A 17,500-nucleotide genomic window follows, 5' to 3' on the forward strand; every position below is an offset into this window, starting at 1 on the left:
GAAATTGTAGTGATTGTATCTTGCACATACCGTCAACTTTTACAATGATGCTAGGTGCCCTATAAAAGGCTGTTACATTACTAATGTAAAAAACAGTTATGTTAAGAACCTGCTGGAGAGATGTAAGACTATTTAGATCTGTCTTTGTGATCTTATAGGGTACCCCCACAGTATCTATCCCAAAGCCTAGACAGGCAGTTTCTAACAAATGAAGGTCAGGTACTTGTCTAAGAGAATCCCTGCCAATGCATAACACCCAGCTAACCATCATATGCCCTAATCAAGCTTCAAAATGGAAGATATAAGAATCAGTACAACAACTACTGATTATGAGGAAAGCTGAGACTCCAAACACAAGATTCTAGCTGATGTTTCTATTTGGTACTTTACTACCTGACATGAAAATTACAACTTGTAAAACAAAGGCTAGAATTTGGTGTGCAAACTTTAATTAAAATGATATTGTTAAACTATAATAAAGTTTTGTACATACTTACCTGGCAGATATATACTTAGCTATAGTCTCCGACGTTCCGACAGAGAATTTCAAATCTCGCGGCACACGCGACAGGTAGTCAGGTGGTCTACCTTACCCCCGCCGCTGGGGTGGCGGGCGTATGAACAATCTATCTCTCCAGCCAGATTTTTTTTCTTTCACCTGTCTCCTGAGGGGAGGCTGGGTGGGCCATTAGACGTATATATCTGCCAGGTAAGTATGTACAAAACTTTATTGTAGTTTAACAATATCATTTTTGTACATGAACTTCCCTGCCAGATATATACTTAGCTGATTGGCAACCTTGGTGGAGGGTAAGAGACAGCTAAAGTAATAAGGAGAGATAAGAAACAACTGATGTTGTAGGATATAAATAACCTTGGTTCTTACCTGTTCAGGCAGAAGACTTCATTGATACTGTCTCTGAGTCTGCGTTGCCTGGAGAGCTACAGCTAGGCGTGACCTGATGCTGAAAGACTCTCGGATCTACCACTGGGATATATGATCCCTTTGTGTGGTAGAATCCAAGTCGGATCCTGTTAAAGGGAGTTCGTCCCTATCTTAACAGGTCCTAACCACTACTACTGCAAGGAGCCACACTCATCAGACCACCTAACCAAACTACTAAAGATTAGTATTACGACCATAAAGAGATGCCTTCATGCATCCTCTTTAAGGTGGCAACCAACAACAACAAATACAAGGGGAAAAAATTTATACTACTAAACAGGTGAGTTCCAGCTCCCTGCCCCAGCACTGAATCCGCAGATACGTACGGGCCCAAGGCGAAGCATTTTTCGTAAGTGATTCTCACATCACGTAAGTAGTGGTTCGCGAACACTGACTGACATCTCCAGAATGTTGTCTCCATCAGATTTCGCACGGACATATTCTTGTTGAAAGCAAGAGAAGTTGCTATGGCTCTTACTTCGTGTGCTTTCACTTTAAGAAGCCTAAGATGTTCTTCTCTGCAGGATCCGTGTGCTTCTTGATGAGGCTTCTCAAGAAGAAGGACAATGCGTTCTTCGACAATGGGGATTGAGTAGCTCTTTTACTGAACACCACAGGACCTCTCGGTTGGCTTTCAGTTGCTCTTTTCTTCTAAGGTAGTATTTCACCATTCTCACTGGGCAAAGAGTTCTCTCGGGTTCTTCTCCTACCAAAGAAGATAACCCACGAATCTCGAAGTTCTTGGCCATGGACTTGATGGGTTCTCATTCTTTGCAAGAAAACCAGGAAGGAAAGAGACAAATGAGAGAGTCCTCCTTAAAACCCACATTACCATCAATCGCCTGAAGCTCACTCACTCTTCTGGCGGAAGCTAGAGCCATCAAAAACAGAGTCTTCCTGGTAAGGTCTCTGAATGAGGCTGAATTAGGGGGTTCAAACCTAGAGGACCCAAGGAATTGAAGGACTACATCCAAATTTCAGCTAGGTGTCTAGGAGACTGATTTTCGTTGTATCAAAAGACCTAATAAGGTCCTGTAGGTCCTTATCTTCCGATAAGTTGAGGCCCTGTGCCTGAAGACATTCGCCAACATACTACGATAGCCTTTAATCGTCGAAACGACTAAGCCACATTCTTGTCTTAAGATAAAAAGAAGTCTGCAATTTGATTCACAGAGGTACTGGAAGAGGAAACGTTATTCCTCTTGCACCATCTTCTGAAGACATCCCCCTTCGACAGGTACACGTTGTAAGGTGGAAGACCTCCTCTCGCTAGCGATTGCCTTAGCAGCTGCTGACGAAAAGCCTTTCGCTCTGACCAGTTTCTGGACAGTCTGAAGCCAGTCAGACTGAGAGCGGGAGGTTTTTGTGGTACCTGTCGAAGTGGGGCTGTCTGAGTAGATCGCTCCTTAGAGGAAGCGATCTTGGAAAATCCACTAGCCACTCCAGCACCTCTGTGAACCAATCTTGTGCTGGCCAAAAGGGAGCTATCAAAGTCATCCTCGCGGAATCTGACTCTGCGAACTTTTTTAAAGTCAACCCCAGAATCTTGAAGGGGGGAAACGCGTATACATCGAGTCCTTTCCAATCGAGTAGGAGAGCGTCTATCCCTATTGCTCCTGGATCCGAGATGGCGAGCAATACAGATCCAGTCTTTTGTTCTTTGAAGTTGCAAACAGGTCTAAGAGAGGCCTGCCCCACAACTTCCAAAGGCTCTGGCAAACATCTTGGTGCAGAGTCCACTCTGTGGGAAGGACCTGATCTTTCCTGCTGAGGAGATCTGCCCTTACATTCCTTTCTCCCTGTACGAATCTGGTGAGAAGTTTTATCCCCTTTCTTCTGACCACAGAAGATCTCTTGCTGTTTCGTACAGAGAGAAGGAATGCGTCACCCCCCCCTGTTTCCTGATGTATGCCAGAGCCGTGGTGTTGTCCGAGTTTATTTGCACAACTGCTCCTGTCACATCTGACTCGAACTCCTTCAGAGCAAGCCACACGGCTATTAGTTCTTTCCTGTTGATGTGCCAGGAAGACTGGTCCCCACCCAGGTTCCTGACACCTCCTTGGTTCCCAGAGTCGCCCCCAACCTGTTTCTGACGCATCGGAGAACAACACCAGGCTGGTGGGGTTCTGGGATTGAAGAGGCAGTCCCTGCGAGAACTTGTTGGGATCCGCCCACCATGCTAACTCCTTCTTGATTTGATGAGAAATTGACAGGGAGAACTTCAAATCCTGAGAAGGACGACTCCAATTCCGATGAAGAAAGAATTGGAGCGGTCTCAGGTGCAACCTTCCTAGGGAAACAAATTGCTCCAGTGAGGAGAGCGTCCCCAGCAGACTCATCCACTCCCCTCACTGTGCATACTTCTTTCCCTAAGAAGGTTGTTACTTTTTCGAGTCCCCGGGCTACTCCTCTCCTGACGGAAAAGCCCGAAAACTCAGAGAGTTCATCTGGATCCCCAGATAAACGCACTCTTGAGCGGGAATCAGACTTGACTTCTGCAAATTGACCATAAGTCCTAAGGAATAAGTCAAATCCAGGGTTTTCTTCAAGTCCTTCAGACAACGATCTCTGGAATTGGCCCTTATAAGCCAATCGTCGAGATAGAGCGAAATCCTCACCCCTTCTAGGTGAAGCCATTGTGCCACATTCCTCATGATGGCCGTAAAGACTTGGGGGGCCGTGGAGAGGCCAAAACACAGGCCCTGAATTGGAAGATTCTTCCCCCCATCATGAAATCTTAGAAACTTCCTCGAGGAAGGGTGGATTGGTACGTGGAAGTAAGCGTCCTGTAAGTCCAAGGACACCATCCAGTCCCCTGGACTGGACGAGTGCTGCTAACACCGAGGCAGTGGTCTCCATCGTGAACTTCTTCTTTTCGACGAAGAAGTTCAGGGCGCTTACGTCCAACACCGGTCTCCATCCCCCTGAGGATTTCGGAACTAGGAACAGGCGTTGTAAAAGCCTGCCGAAAGATGATCTGCCACTAGTTCGATCGCCTCCTTTTCCAGCATCTGATCTACCGCTAGTCGGAGGGCTTGATTCATGATGGGTCCCTGTATCTGGCCGTCACTCCCTCGGGGTATTCGTCAAGGGAGGCCTCGAAGAGAACGGGATGAGATAGCCCTTCCTCAAAATTGACAGGGTCCAGGCATCTGCGTCTTTCTGGGCCCAGACTTCTGCAAACTGTAAAAGCCTGGCGCCTACAGTTGTCTGAAGGACTTGAGTCTTACTTGGGAGGTTTGATTGACTTCGTAAAAGTCCTCCCTCTTCTATTTGGTTTCCGACCTCTGAACGAAGAGGATCTAGAGGTAGAAGCCCCTCGAAAGGGTTCCTGCGAGGTCGGCTTAGCTTTCTTCGTCTTAGTCTGGAAGGTAGGGCGCGGCTTCCTTGCAGACTGCGCTAGAAGGTCCTGCGTAGCTTTGGCAGAGAGAGCCTTCGAAATGTCTTGAACCAGGTGTTTAGGAAACAGCTGCGTAGAGAGAGGGGCAAAAAGCAAAGACGATCTCTGAGCATGTGAGACAGACTTTGTTAAAAATGAGCAAAATACTGATCTTTTCTTCAAGACCCCTGCTCCAAACAGTGAAGCTATTTCGCTGGCCCCATCCCTCACCGATTTATCCATACAGGATAAGACACAATTCAAATCCTCCGGAGAAAACGTGTCCGGTCCTTGAGTTTTCTTGGCTAGGACTCCGAGGGACCAATCGAGAAAGTTGAAAACTTCCAAGACTCTAAAAATGCCTTTTAGAATGTGATCTATTTCATTCATTGCCCACGTAGTTTTGGCCGAATTCAAAGCTGATCTTCTAGTGGCGTCTACTAGTGCCGAAAAATCTGCGTCAGCTGAAGACGGAAGGCCCAGTCCCAAGGGTTCTCCTGTCTCATACCAAAATCCTGTCCGTCCTGAAAGCTTCGACGGAGGGAAGGCAAACATAGTTTTCCCCGCTTCTTCTTTAGTACGCATCCATGAACCGAAACTCTTGAGCGCTTTCTTCATAGAAAGAGTCGGTTTCATTCTCATACACGAAGATCCTTTCGTTGCTTTCGCTGTGGAGAACAACGAGTGTGGAGGAGGAGCAGTAGGGCTCAAAGACTCTCCGAACTCCTGAAGGAGAAGCTCTGTGAGCTTCTTGTACGAAGAAAACTGTTGCCGATGTATTAGTTTTCTTCCTCAGAGGCTTCCTGGTCTTCTTGAAGAGGAGAACGAGGATGAGGATCCTTATGAGAATCCTTAGATGATTTCCTAGCTGGGGTACAGTGCGATGAAGGAGACAAACGTCTTGAATGGGGAGAAGATTCCAAAGTAGAGAGGCGTACAGGAGAACGACGAGTCATAAAAGAAGGACGCTTATCCGAAATTCTTGTCTAATCTCGCATTCCTTCCTAAACGCAGACAAACTCTTAACAGCAAAAGAGGAAGGACTCCTTTCCCTAGAAAGACCACCCACGTCTATCCCTAGGGGAAACTACGAGAGGGAGAGCGCCTACTAAAATCCTGGCGCGATCGTGAGGAGAGCGGCTACTAGGCGCCGAGCGCCTATCTGTCACAGGGCGCTTAGGGGAATCCTGGCGCCTACCAAGCGGCGAAACGTTGCTAAAAATAGGGCGCCTATCAGGAGCAGGGCGCTTGAGAGGCTCTTGATGCCTACGAAGCGGAGAGCGGCTGCTATGCTCCGAGCGCTTAAACGGAACAGGGCGTTTGACGAGATCTTGGTCCTTACCAAGGGGAGAACGTCTGTAAGGCTCCGAGCGCCTAACAGAAGCAGGGCGCTTGAGGCGTTCTTGACCTTCTAGCAAGAGGAGACCGATCAGGAGTAGGGAGTCTCGAGAACGAAGAGCGCCTACTAGGAGAACGAAGCAAACGAGGATCAAGGCGTCTTTCTCCAGGAGAACAGCTACTAAAAGAAGGATGCTTACCAGAGCAGGGCTCCTACTAGACTCTTGATGTCTTACAGGGGAGGAGCGAACTCCATGCGATGAGCGCCTACCAGTCACGTTATCCGATGCCCGACGACAGTAGTCGGAAGAAGTGCGCCTACTTTCAGAAGGACATTCCCTAGGTTCTCTGAGAAGGCGAGGAGAAGAAAGATGAGACGGAGACGACGAAATAAGTTTCTATGACCTGAGGGACTCTCTCTTCTTGCACGAACTCTAGAAGAAGGAGAAACAGAAGGGGCTGAGCGTCTACCCGAGGCAGGAATCCGATCTGGGGAAATATCTTCATAGTCCAAGGAGCGCCTATCCGACGAATGGCGTCTCGACACCTCCGAGCGGGAGTGGTGTTCCTCTCGTGAAATGTTACGATGTGTAGAAGTATCCTCAAAAGAAGGAGATCGCCGATTACAAGGAGAGCGTTCTTCCGACGAACGCGCCGCGATCTCTTGATAGGGAGAGACAAATCCTTCCTTCTACGCGATCTCGATGCCAAGGAGTCCGCCAAGGCTGTGATCTGAGCTGTAGGCCCGCTAGCACTCGAGAAGGAGAGTCCCCAGGATCTTCTTCCGAAGCAAGCTCAGCGCGAGGAGCGGGAGAAGGAGGGCGATCACTGGATCTCCTAGGCTTCTTTGCTTGCAAGGAAGCTACATCAGAAAAGTCTTCTGGGCTGGACTCTAACGTACTGAAGAGCCTCCGCAGCCCTCTTCAACGGGGCGTGACGCCTCCTTAGAGCTCCAACCACGCTTCGGCGAAGGAGAAGAGGTATGACGAAAAACACTGACGAAGAATATTCTTCTTCTTACGATCCAAGGCAGCCTGGGAGCGAACTTCAGGATCTGCCGAGGGGACGCCTGACCGGTGGGGGCTCTCCCTAGCCCTCCTGCGGCTTTCGACTTTCCTCCTCCACTGGAACTGGGAGTCTGGAAGAGGTCTAGGACCTGGGAGGCACTAAGGAGCTGGTCAGACGCACCCTCCACATCACTGAGTACACTGCACTTATCATCACTGGACACTCTCCCTTGATCAGTACGAAGATTCTTGTTTTCCTTAGAACACAAGGAAGCTTTGAGGCCGCCGCCTCCGAAGAGAACGTAATCTACGGCTTCGGTGCGGGGAGCAGGAGCTGAGACCTGGGAGGAAGGTTCTAAAACTACATTAATGTTAGTTTCATTCTCACTCATTCTCGACCTGCTCAAACTCCTTGAAGAAGCTTTACGTACCCTATCCCTTTCAAGTTTCCTAATATAAGAAGAAAGAGCCTTATATTCATCTTCGTTCAAAACCTCACACTCTTGACACGGGTTACTAAACGAACATTCATTCCCCCTACATTTAACACAGAAAGTGTGAGGGTCAACCGCAGCTTTCGGTAACCTCACCTTACATCCATCAGTCAAACATACTCTAAACAAAACCGGAGTTTTGGAAACAGAATCAAAATCAGACATTCTACAGGAAAATCCAGCGCAAAGTCAATAACTGTCCACAATCAGCGTATGCCAAGCCAAACTAGAGCGAATACGTCACCAAAATGTCCAAATCAATCTCCAGGCAAGCGAGAAATGAAGAATATATCGGAATGAAACGACAACAGTTGTTATCGCTTCAGCGACAGAAAAAAATCTGGCTGGAGAGATAGATTGGTTCATACGCCCGCCCACCCCCAGCGGCGGGTAATGTAGACCACCTGACCTACCTGTCGCGTGTGCCGCGAGATTTGAAATTCTGTCGGAACGTCGGAGACTATAGCTAAGTATATATCTGGCAGGGAAGTTCATGTACAAAATTATTATTTTTCATCTTTTGTTGAATGACTAATATCTTACCTAAATATTAGGAAGAGGATTGAATATGAAGAGAAAAACCACATCATTTGTGAGTGTGAGGAGGGCATACCATGTTCTGTATATAAGCCCTTTCGAGTTAAAGGACGGGGCTCAGCAATAATTCTCTTCATAACCAAATTTATTGCTTCATTTAAAAGAGCACCAGCAAAAAATACTATCTGAAAAGGTATAAAAAATGCTGATTAAATATTAATACTAAATATTGTAATTTAATCATAAAAGAACATGTAGCAATATAACATAACATCTTTATAATAAGATAAAGTTTAATATGTATATACTTACCAAGTAATTACATAGCTAATGTTTCTAACTCACAGGGCTGCTTAAATTCAAAATTCACGATGGCGCTTCAATTGTTTAGTGTGGTTGACCAGTCCCACCCACTAACAATACTGGGAACAACCAAGCAGACAACCTCATTCTGTTAGTGTCCCATGTCCATCAGAGGGGAAGAGTGTGGGGTCTGATTCTGTAATTACTTGGTAAGTATATATATAAAACTTTATTTCATTAAAAAAATTTCATTTTTATATAAGTAACTTACCAAGTAATTGCAAAGCTGAATCTCATACCGACAGATGTTGGGATACATGGCCATATCTACTCCCGAGCATTAAGTCAAGAAAGAATTTGAAATAGAAAAGTTTCTTCACCTGTAGCGGTGTGGTGGTATAGCTGTGGAGTGCCTCTACTTAAGTGGGAGCTTTGTAGCGAAGGAGTACGTACTCCGATAGCTAACAAAGCATCAGTGGAAGTTATGCAGCTCATGGAGTTATCTGAAGGCTAGCAAAAATTATATAGTGGCCTTGCCCTGGGCATAGTACCATAAAAGACAACAACTCTGTCACCTACACAAAATTAAAAACCAATACCCATCCAACAAAAGACTGGCAGGTACTCCAGGTACATTGTACCCCGTGGCTCCTCAGAAATCAACACTTCCCTACAAGGTAAAGAGTCAGTCAGAGAAAATCATATGCTTTCTAATAACGATCGAAAGGTACTGCAAAATTAACAAATGTTTTAATCTTCATTAAATCCAGTAGGGTTGATTGCAGAAGGGAAGAAAGAGCATCTTGCACCTTAAATCTAATACTCAAGTGCTTAACTTTCACTTAAAAGAAAGCATATTGCTATCCTGAATATGAGAGTGGTCTAAGAAATAATGTCCCTTAGGATGAAGGACAATATGCTCTTAGTTATAGAACGAAAAGTGTCCCTGCCAAAACACTAAAAGTTATGGATGGTCCTCTGCTCCTCCAATCCTGCTCAGGGAAAGCCTGAAAACTCTCACTGGATAGAGCTCCCTATTCTCCCAAGAGCCACAGATGAGGGGCAAGATGGTGCCAGATGACCCGTAACTGGCGCTGGGTGCTCTGAGCTGGGTGTCAGGTGGGCTATTTACTTGGGAGCTGGCAGACACTCCTAGGCGCTCGGAGCATGAGCTGGTGCCAGATGAGCTGGTAAGTCATGAGCTTAGAGCACTGCTCTCAGTTATTAAGAATGTTTTCTCTTCCCTTACATCTTAAGGGTGAAAGAACAGAACTAGGTCTTGGAAGAGTACTTGTTCTTGGCTAAAAACGTTCAAGGTAAAAATGAGCGAAAACCTCATTACTGAATTAAACGTAGCTCGATATCAAAATAAAAATGAAAAAAGACAAATTCTAGATCTCCTCAATTCAAAGAGGCACACCACCTTTGGTCACAGATGTCTCAAAAGAAGGGACGAGGATTCTGAGAGGTGAACTATGGAAAAAATGCTCACTTAGTCTGGCAGACAGCTAGAAGATTGACAACTGCACTCAGCAATGGCTTCTGTAGTGCAACTTGAAAACCCCTTCATTAGACAAAATTCCAGTGTGCAGTTTGTCCGGGTAAGGGAAAACCACCCTTGGTGGTATCTCTTGAAGTGAGGTTGACTGAGTAGACATGAACTGGAGAAGGAGTCTTGGAAAGTCCACCAACCGTGTAGGAACGGAAGTCATATAGCATGGGTCAGAACTTTTTAGTAAAAGGCTAGACCTACTACCGATAATTGTGGAAACTGCTGCCTTGCAGTCTTACTTTTTAGTAAAAAGCTATGGCCACTGCCAATATAACTGTGGAAGCTGCTGCCTTGCAGGTGGATTTTTTAGTCAAAGGTGAGGCCCCATCGCCAATAACTGTGGTTGATGACAGCAAGGGCATGCCATCATAAAAACCACTTTGCCAAGCAATGAACCATGCCTGATGTTCTAAGAAATATGAATACAGCTTGGGCGTCCCCTGTAAGTGACTCGCGTCAGAATCCCCTAACTGGAGTGATAAATGGGTGAGGGGTACCGCAGGGTTCATGACTGCAGCTAAAGAAGTTAGTGAAAGAGTGGAATATAAGAGCAGGTATGTGGAACATTGGTACTCTGACAGAAAGACTGAGGGAGTTAGTAGATGTGATGGACAGGAGGAGGATAGATTTCTTGAGTGTGCAGGAGACAAGGTGGAAAGGGAATAAATGATAGGCTTTTAAAGATTCCAATAATAATAGGGGACAAAGTAGTAAATATATCAGCATATGCTCCTCAGATGGGGTGCCAAGAGCAAGAGAAAGAATTATCTAGACATGAGCTTGAGGCTGTCATTAAAACTGTTGGGGAGATGGAGAAACTAATAATAGGAGCCAATATGAATGGCAAGGTGGGAAAGATAAGTGATGGGTATGAGGAGGTACATGGAGGCCATGGGTTTGAAATTAGAAATGAAGATGGGGATTATATAGTACTGGAGTTTTGAATTGGCATGTATGAGCACATGGTTTCAGAAGTTGGATAAGTACGTAATAGATAACGGATGAAGTGAAGGAGCACAAAGTCAAATAGATCACATCCTGGTTAGAGGAGCCGGCAAAAGCGATATGATGAACTGAAAGTGATCTTGGGAGAAGCATGTGTTAAACAACATAGGTTGGTGGTGATGGATTTGAAAATGAGAGGGAGGAAACCCAAAAAGAGAAAAAGGAGACCTAGAATTAAGATTTGGGAACATAAAGGAGAAAAGGAGGACTGTGAGAGAGAGAGGGCTAGAAAGGGGAACGTAGAAGTTGGACAGGATAACAGAGAGGAAAATATCTGGGTAGACATGACCGAAATATGTGTGAAGAAAGCAGAGGAACTGGTGGGAAGAACCAGCAGATATGGAGTGTCAAGAGGAGAAAAGTGGTGGTGGAATGGAAAGGTGCAAGAATCAATTAAAAGAAAATCAAAGCTTCTAAGGACTGGAAACTAAGGCATGCACAGAGTGCAGAGGAACGGTACAGAGAAGAGGAAAGAGATATGAGAAGGAGGGTAGGTATGGGTATTGGAAGGGTAGCAGAGCAGTTGAATGAAAGACTAGGAACAAGAGAAGAAGAAAAGGATTATACAATTTCAAGCTTGAGGAAAAGGCAGACAGGATCTGGGTACATAAACTGGGTGTTATCAAGGATAGAGATGGAAATACATTGTATATGGATAAAGACATTAAGAAGAGATGGAGAGAGTATTTTGAACAACTTTTAAATACTGAAGAAAATGTGAGAGGAGATGGGGGAACCACAGAGGGTGGAAGGACCAGTGACGGAGATACAGGATAGAGAGGTGAAGAGAGCATTAAGTAAAATGAAGAATGGTAAAGCACAAGGTCCATCAGAGTTCCAAATTGAAATAATCCAATTAATAGATAGTACAGAGGGGGAGAAATAAATGCTAGATCAATTAAAAGCTATATGGGAAGAGGAAGAAATGCCAAGAGACTGGGATTATAGAGTCTAATGGTGTGTATATATTAAAATATATATATATATACATACGTATATTATATCGGTATATATATGATATTATTATATATATATATATATATATAGATTTATAATATATATATACATATATATATATATACATACTATATATATATATATATATATATATATATATATATATATATATATATATATATATATACATACAAGCAGAAGGGAGATGTCATGGATTGTGTTAACTACCGGGGAATAAAACTAACAGAGCATGGATTGAAAGTTTTAGAGGATACTGGATGAGAGATTGAGAAAGATTGTAAAGATCAGGAAACAGCACTATGGATTCATGAGAGGGAGAGGAATGGTGGATGCCATCTTCATAGTAAGACAGCTACAGGAAAAGAGGCTAGAGGTAAGCCAGGAGCTTTGATATACATTCATAGACCTAAAGGAAGCATATGATAGAATCCCAAGAGAAGTGATGTTTTGGTGTTTGAGGGAGAGGAAAGTCCCAGAAAATCTGGTTAGTCTGGTCGAGATATATCAAAGAACGAGCACAGAAGTAATAACAGCAGTTGGGGAAACAGAAAACTTTGAAGTTAATGTTGGATAACACCAGAGGTCAGCATTAAACCCATTTTTGTCTGTGCTGGTCATGGATGTGTTGAGTGAAGATCAGGAATGATGTGTTGTGGGAGTTGTATGCCAATGATCTGGTGATCACTGCAGAAGATGAGGACCTACAGAGAAGGGTTGGAGAGTGGCAGGTGTCATTAAAGAGGGGTGGCTTAAAGGTGAATGTGAATAAAACAGCAGGGGTTTTGGTGAGGAGCAGAGAAGATAGAGACAGAATAATAATGCAAGAAAGAAGCTCGATTATAAAACAGGCAGAAAAGTTTTCATACTCAGGATCTACTTTAAGCCATGAAGGAGGATGTGAGGCTGAAGTTGACAGTAGGATAAAAGCGACTCAGGGAAAGTGGAGGGATGTAGCTGGAGTAGTATGTGATGAGAAAATGCCAATCAACCTAAAGGTCAAGATCTATAGCACAGTGATAAGACCAGTGTTAATGTATAGATCGGAAACATGGGCTCTAAGAAGAAAAGAGGAAGTAAAGCTTGAGAGAACAGAGATGAGAATGCTGAGGTGGATTATGGAGATATTATTGCTTGAGAGATTGGAAAAAAAGATGAAATAAGAAGAAGAGCCGGCTTAGTAACAATTTCAGAAGTGATAAGAGAGTCACGATTGAGATGGTATGGGCATGTGTTAAAGATCCATGACGAGGAGGGAGTGAAGAGGGTTTGGGAAGAACCTGTTAGAGAAAGAAGATCGAGAGGGAGACAGAGAACTAGATGGCAAGATAAAGTGAATGAAGATATGGAGAGAAGAGGTTTGGTGGAGAAGGTGCATCAGGCAACCGACCCCTTATGTACGGATAATGGAGGGAAAAAAGAAGACTCACTCCTTATGTGGGATGTTGTCTCTATCAACTGACTGGAAATTCAAAACCACCTGGAATGTCAATGATCCTTATCATGTATGTAAGCAAAGGAAGCGATCACTCCTACAATCTCCTACTCAAGTCTGTCATAGGGCTGTCAGAGCAGTGAAGACCTTAGCAATAGTGAGGGTGTCTAGAGTAAGGGTGAGCTCAATATCAGATTGTCCCATAGCAAAGCCTACTTTCTGCCAAAAATGAGGAGGTGACGCAACACACTTGCTCACAGCCTTCTCAGCCGACAAGGGAGCAAACCTACCTTCCAAAACAGAGTCCAATCTCTCAAGAACTGCTTGACATAAAGCCTCAGACAGATTCGCAAGAGAGGATGCAGATGACACGGAAGGAAGAGGATAGGTCTTGGATGGCAGCGATGACGTCACGGGAGCAAATGATGACAACACAGAGGAAGTGAGGCAGTGCAGTAGCAGGGAGAAATGACACTGAGGGAACTGGGAGTGACGTAACGGCCTCCCCCTAACCTGAGCTAGCGGCAGCGTCACTGGCGGAGCGATACAAAATGGCTGACCTCAGGCACCAATGTAGAGAAGGCCAGGGGAAGGAGGGAGAGCTGGGGGAGCCTGAGGGGGTAGGCGAGCATCCATGAAATACGTCAGTAAACCTTCCATGGAGGGTGAACACCGTATCCTAAGCGACGCCCCGAGCACCGCCATTTTGGACACCTCCGAACCTGAAATATAAAAAACTGAAGAAATAGCCTCGTCCCTCACGGGAAGCAAATTAACTCCCGAGGAATTCGTTATGGTACAAACATTGGCACGACACCTACTGCATGTGGAGTGTGGGTCTGTAACTGAAGAACCCAGGAAATGAGAACAGGGGAAAATTTGAGTTCCCGGACACATACAATCAAAATAGTGAAAACAGGCAAAGAACCAGGTAAAAGGCCGAGAGAGGGCAACCACAACTCTCACTCAGGTAGCATGGGCGTGCGGTCTTTGATCAGTTTTCACCTGGTATATGCACACATTGCCAGATCTCACAAGATTCCTTGCTTTTTCATCTCTGATTTTTAACCAGAGCCAGCTAGGCACTGGAAAATTATCCTATTGTTAAGACCAAAGGTTTGTTCATGTATGAACAACTTGAGCACTCAAGTGGAGATCTATCACATGCAAACTCCTTGCCTGTGCTCATATGGTCCAGGGACCATGAATGAACAAAATGAGATGGTAGTGTTAGCCTGACCTGTTGCTTTGGGCAAAACAGGTGGAAGAGTCAAGAGCACCCTTGTTCAAAGGGTGGGCTGCGATGGGGTACCTAGCATGCTCAGTGAGACCTGTGTCAGTCCTGCCTATGGTGGATAAGTTACATTCCAAAGATTGGGAACTGGGAAGAGCATTCACTTGAAGTCCTATGATAGGATTTCTTGTGAAGGACCTTCTAGGACTTCTTCCTAAGAGAGGAAGGTCAAGAAGACAGGGAGGAGAATAAAGAAGATGAGGAGGTAGGTAGAAACAGCACATGTGCTTCTTCCCATAGCCAATAGCTCATGCTTGCTCACCTCCAGTGTGGAAGGACAGGTTAAAGAAATAAGTTTCATCATAGCTGAAGATGTGGTTGATGTAGTACCACAACTACAAGCAGGGAACCTCTTTATCAGACAATGCAGGAGCAACAGAAACAGAAAAGTCCCCTCCCTTACCTATAGCAAAGAGATCACGGAGTGCTATAACACTAAGAAGAAAGACCAGCCCAGGTAGCCTGGAGTTGTATGGGTAAAGGGTGAAGAGAGAGAGGTACAACAGGGACAGGGAGAAAGGAAAGGAAAGGAACTGGGAAAGCAGTCACTACTCCAAGGATGCTGGTGAATGGTTCTCAGCCCTCTGCTCTTCCCCTGCATAGAGTGTATTTTATGGTCTCCCTTGTGGTGGGAAGGAGACCACATGACACTCCTTACAGGGAGAGGGACAACTATATGGCATAACCCTACTAGATGTGACATGAAGAAATCATACATATGCCCAAGTCCCTCAGCACCTTATTTCTCCATGTATTAAATTGGAAAAGAATAACAATGAAAAAAAAAAAAAAAAACCATTCAATGACAAATATAAAAATGATTTGTAAAAACACATCAACTTAGCCAGAGACATCAACACTAGATGGTAGCTAATAAAAAGTGCTTGGTGTTGCCAGATGGGAGAAGGGAATTCCCCCACTTACCACCCTTAACCATCAGTTAACTAAATTGCTACCAAGTTGCAACCAAACATTCCAGCTTGTACTGAGGAATACTCCTACATAAAAGGTGATGGCTTGTATTTCCATAGAAAGGGGTACTGAACACAGTTATGGCTTGAATGCTAGGAAGTCAATGATAGTTCATAAACCTTAATTCAAACTAATTTAACATAAGAGACTTACTGTGTGGAGATCCCTTCTAAAGAGAATCAGTGTAATAAATCCAACAATTATTGCTATAGGTGTTAAGCTGCTGATTGCTAAGAGCTGTCCTATTCTATCTCCTGAAAATAAAAAAAAAAAAAAATAAAGAAACAGGTCTCAATACATAGCTTATTTTACTAAGGTTAACATCAGGAATGCCTCATTCCACTAAAGCATAAGTCATCCAATACATGAAAAATTTTGAAAACCACAGGGTGACTATGACAGTTGAGTATCTTTTGAATCATCTAGAGAACCTGTTTTCCAGTAAAAAAAAAAAAAAAAAAGACTTGTCTTCAAAAAACAATTGGGGTATGTAGTAAGATATATAAGATATATTTAGCAGTCTAGACAAAAATCCTGTTCCTGCTATGATGGGATGTGGCACATTATGCTAGCTTAGAATGTATGCCAATAATGGCTGTAGCCGCACTTTAGGCAGGGTTGAGGAAGGAATGTGGTGGGCTTGGCATGTAAGGTGCACTGCCCATGTTGTACTAGGATGTACACTATCCAGTCCCATATTTTCATTACTTTTTTTTACCCTTCTTTTCTAGCTGAACATGCTACTAATTAAAAAAAAAAATTAAACCATGTATTTTTGTCTGCTTTTGCAATGTGCAAGTGTGTGTGCATGTGTTTTATTTTTTTGCAAATTTGGCCCTTAGGGCCGTCCAACTCTATGCCTGTGAGCCAAAAGTGGTCCATTTGATTCTGAAAGTGCCCAGCTAGAGAGAAATAAGTAAAAGTATATTTCTCTTTTATATCATTAAAATTAGATTTACAACTTATCCTGTTTACGATTATACCATCGAACGAAACCATAGATATTACGTATTTTAAATAAGATTTTTATTAATGATGACACTGTATTTAATGGCTTTAGTAAACCCCTTTTAAACAATTTCTTGAACTTGCTGTGCAAGATTCCATGTTTATTTTTAATCAACGAATTTATTTGCAGGTTGATGGAGTTGCTATGGGGTCGCTGCTTGGGCCAATATTTCCCAACTTTTTTTTTGTCATATTTGGAAATAATTTTTAGGACAATGTCCTTTTTTCCTATAAACCAGTCTATTACAGAAGATATGTTGATGACACATTTGCACTTTTCAGATATCAATGGCAAATGGCACAATTTTTGGAACATATCTGGACATCCTTGTCCCTAGATCAATTCAGACTTCACGACTGCAGTACGTATATTGAATAAAGACGTTCACAGGATTAGCTTATAAACTTCTATAGTTTCTTGTCAGAAATCTAAATTAAAATAAAAAAACCATATACACACTGGTCTATAGCTTTGAAATACTCTTCCAACTGGAAAATTTTTCATAACGAAATGGAATTTTTAATAACCTTTTTTCAGAAAAACTCCTATCCCAAGGACATTGTACATAATATAATTAATTAATTAGTAAGTAGTAACTATATCCTACCACCTTCCTGTTAATGGATGTCCCAAGAAACTGAAGTATGGGTCAATTCCATTTATAACAGACTCGAGTTTTCTCTCAGACTCACACAAATATGTAATAGAACAAGAAATTCCTTGTCTCAAAATTAAATTAATCTCAAACAATCCATGCAAAATTGGCTCACTTTTTTATTTCAAAGATTGTCTGCAAGACTTTATGAGATCCAACATTGTTTATAAATTCACATGCCCAGGATGCCCTGCAACTTACGTGGGATCTACTCGAAGATTACTGCAGATGAGATTTTGTAGCCATATGGGTTTCAGTTATAGAACAGGTCAGAGACTTAGCAATCCTGAATCTTCTAATATCAAGAATCATGCCAGCAAATGCAAAATAAATGTATCGAAACAACACTTCACGATAATAGGTTACACTAAAGACCCAGACCACCTGACTACCTTGGAATCGCTATTTATTAAAAGACTGGTTCCTCCACTGAAGAACAAACACATCGGCTTCACCTCTACATCTGACATAGTCAACGTCTTGGACCTGGCTCTCTCAAAAGTCATTTCTTGCTTTCCTTCCATTCTAGTTGGTTGGTACCTCAGTGGTTCTTCTTCTCGTTTTTAACTATTTATATTTTTATTGCATTTTAACATAAA

At 43.5% G+C, this 17,500-nt stretch overlaps 1 protein-coding gene across 1 annotated transcript in view; it reads right to left on the bottom strand.

Annotated features, from left to right (window-relative positions):
- The window catches only part of LOC135222873 (dolichyldiphosphatase 1-like), a 205,597-nt gene that overhangs the window by 137,057 nt on the left and 51,040 nt on the right, over positions 1–17,500 (bottom strand). Inside the window, exons 2-3 of the mRNA XM_064261222.1 lie at positions 15,391–15,491; positions 7,708–7,886 (exon numbers count right to left, since the gene is read on the bottom strand). Coding sequence (XP_064117292.1) covers positions 7,708–7,886; positions 15,391–15,491 — 280 coding nt within the window. The remainder of the gene's footprint in view (positions 1–7,707; positions 7,887–15,390; positions 15,492–17,500) is intronic.

This window comes from Macrobrachium nipponense, chromosome 8 (genome assembly GCF_015104395.2).
Source record: "Macrobrachium nipponense isolate FS-2020 chromosome 8, ASM1510439v2, whole genome shotgun sequence".
Classification (NCBI taxonomy): domain Eukaryota; kingdom Metazoa; phylum Arthropoda; class Malacostraca; order Decapoda; family Palaemonidae; genus Macrobrachium; species Macrobrachium nipponense.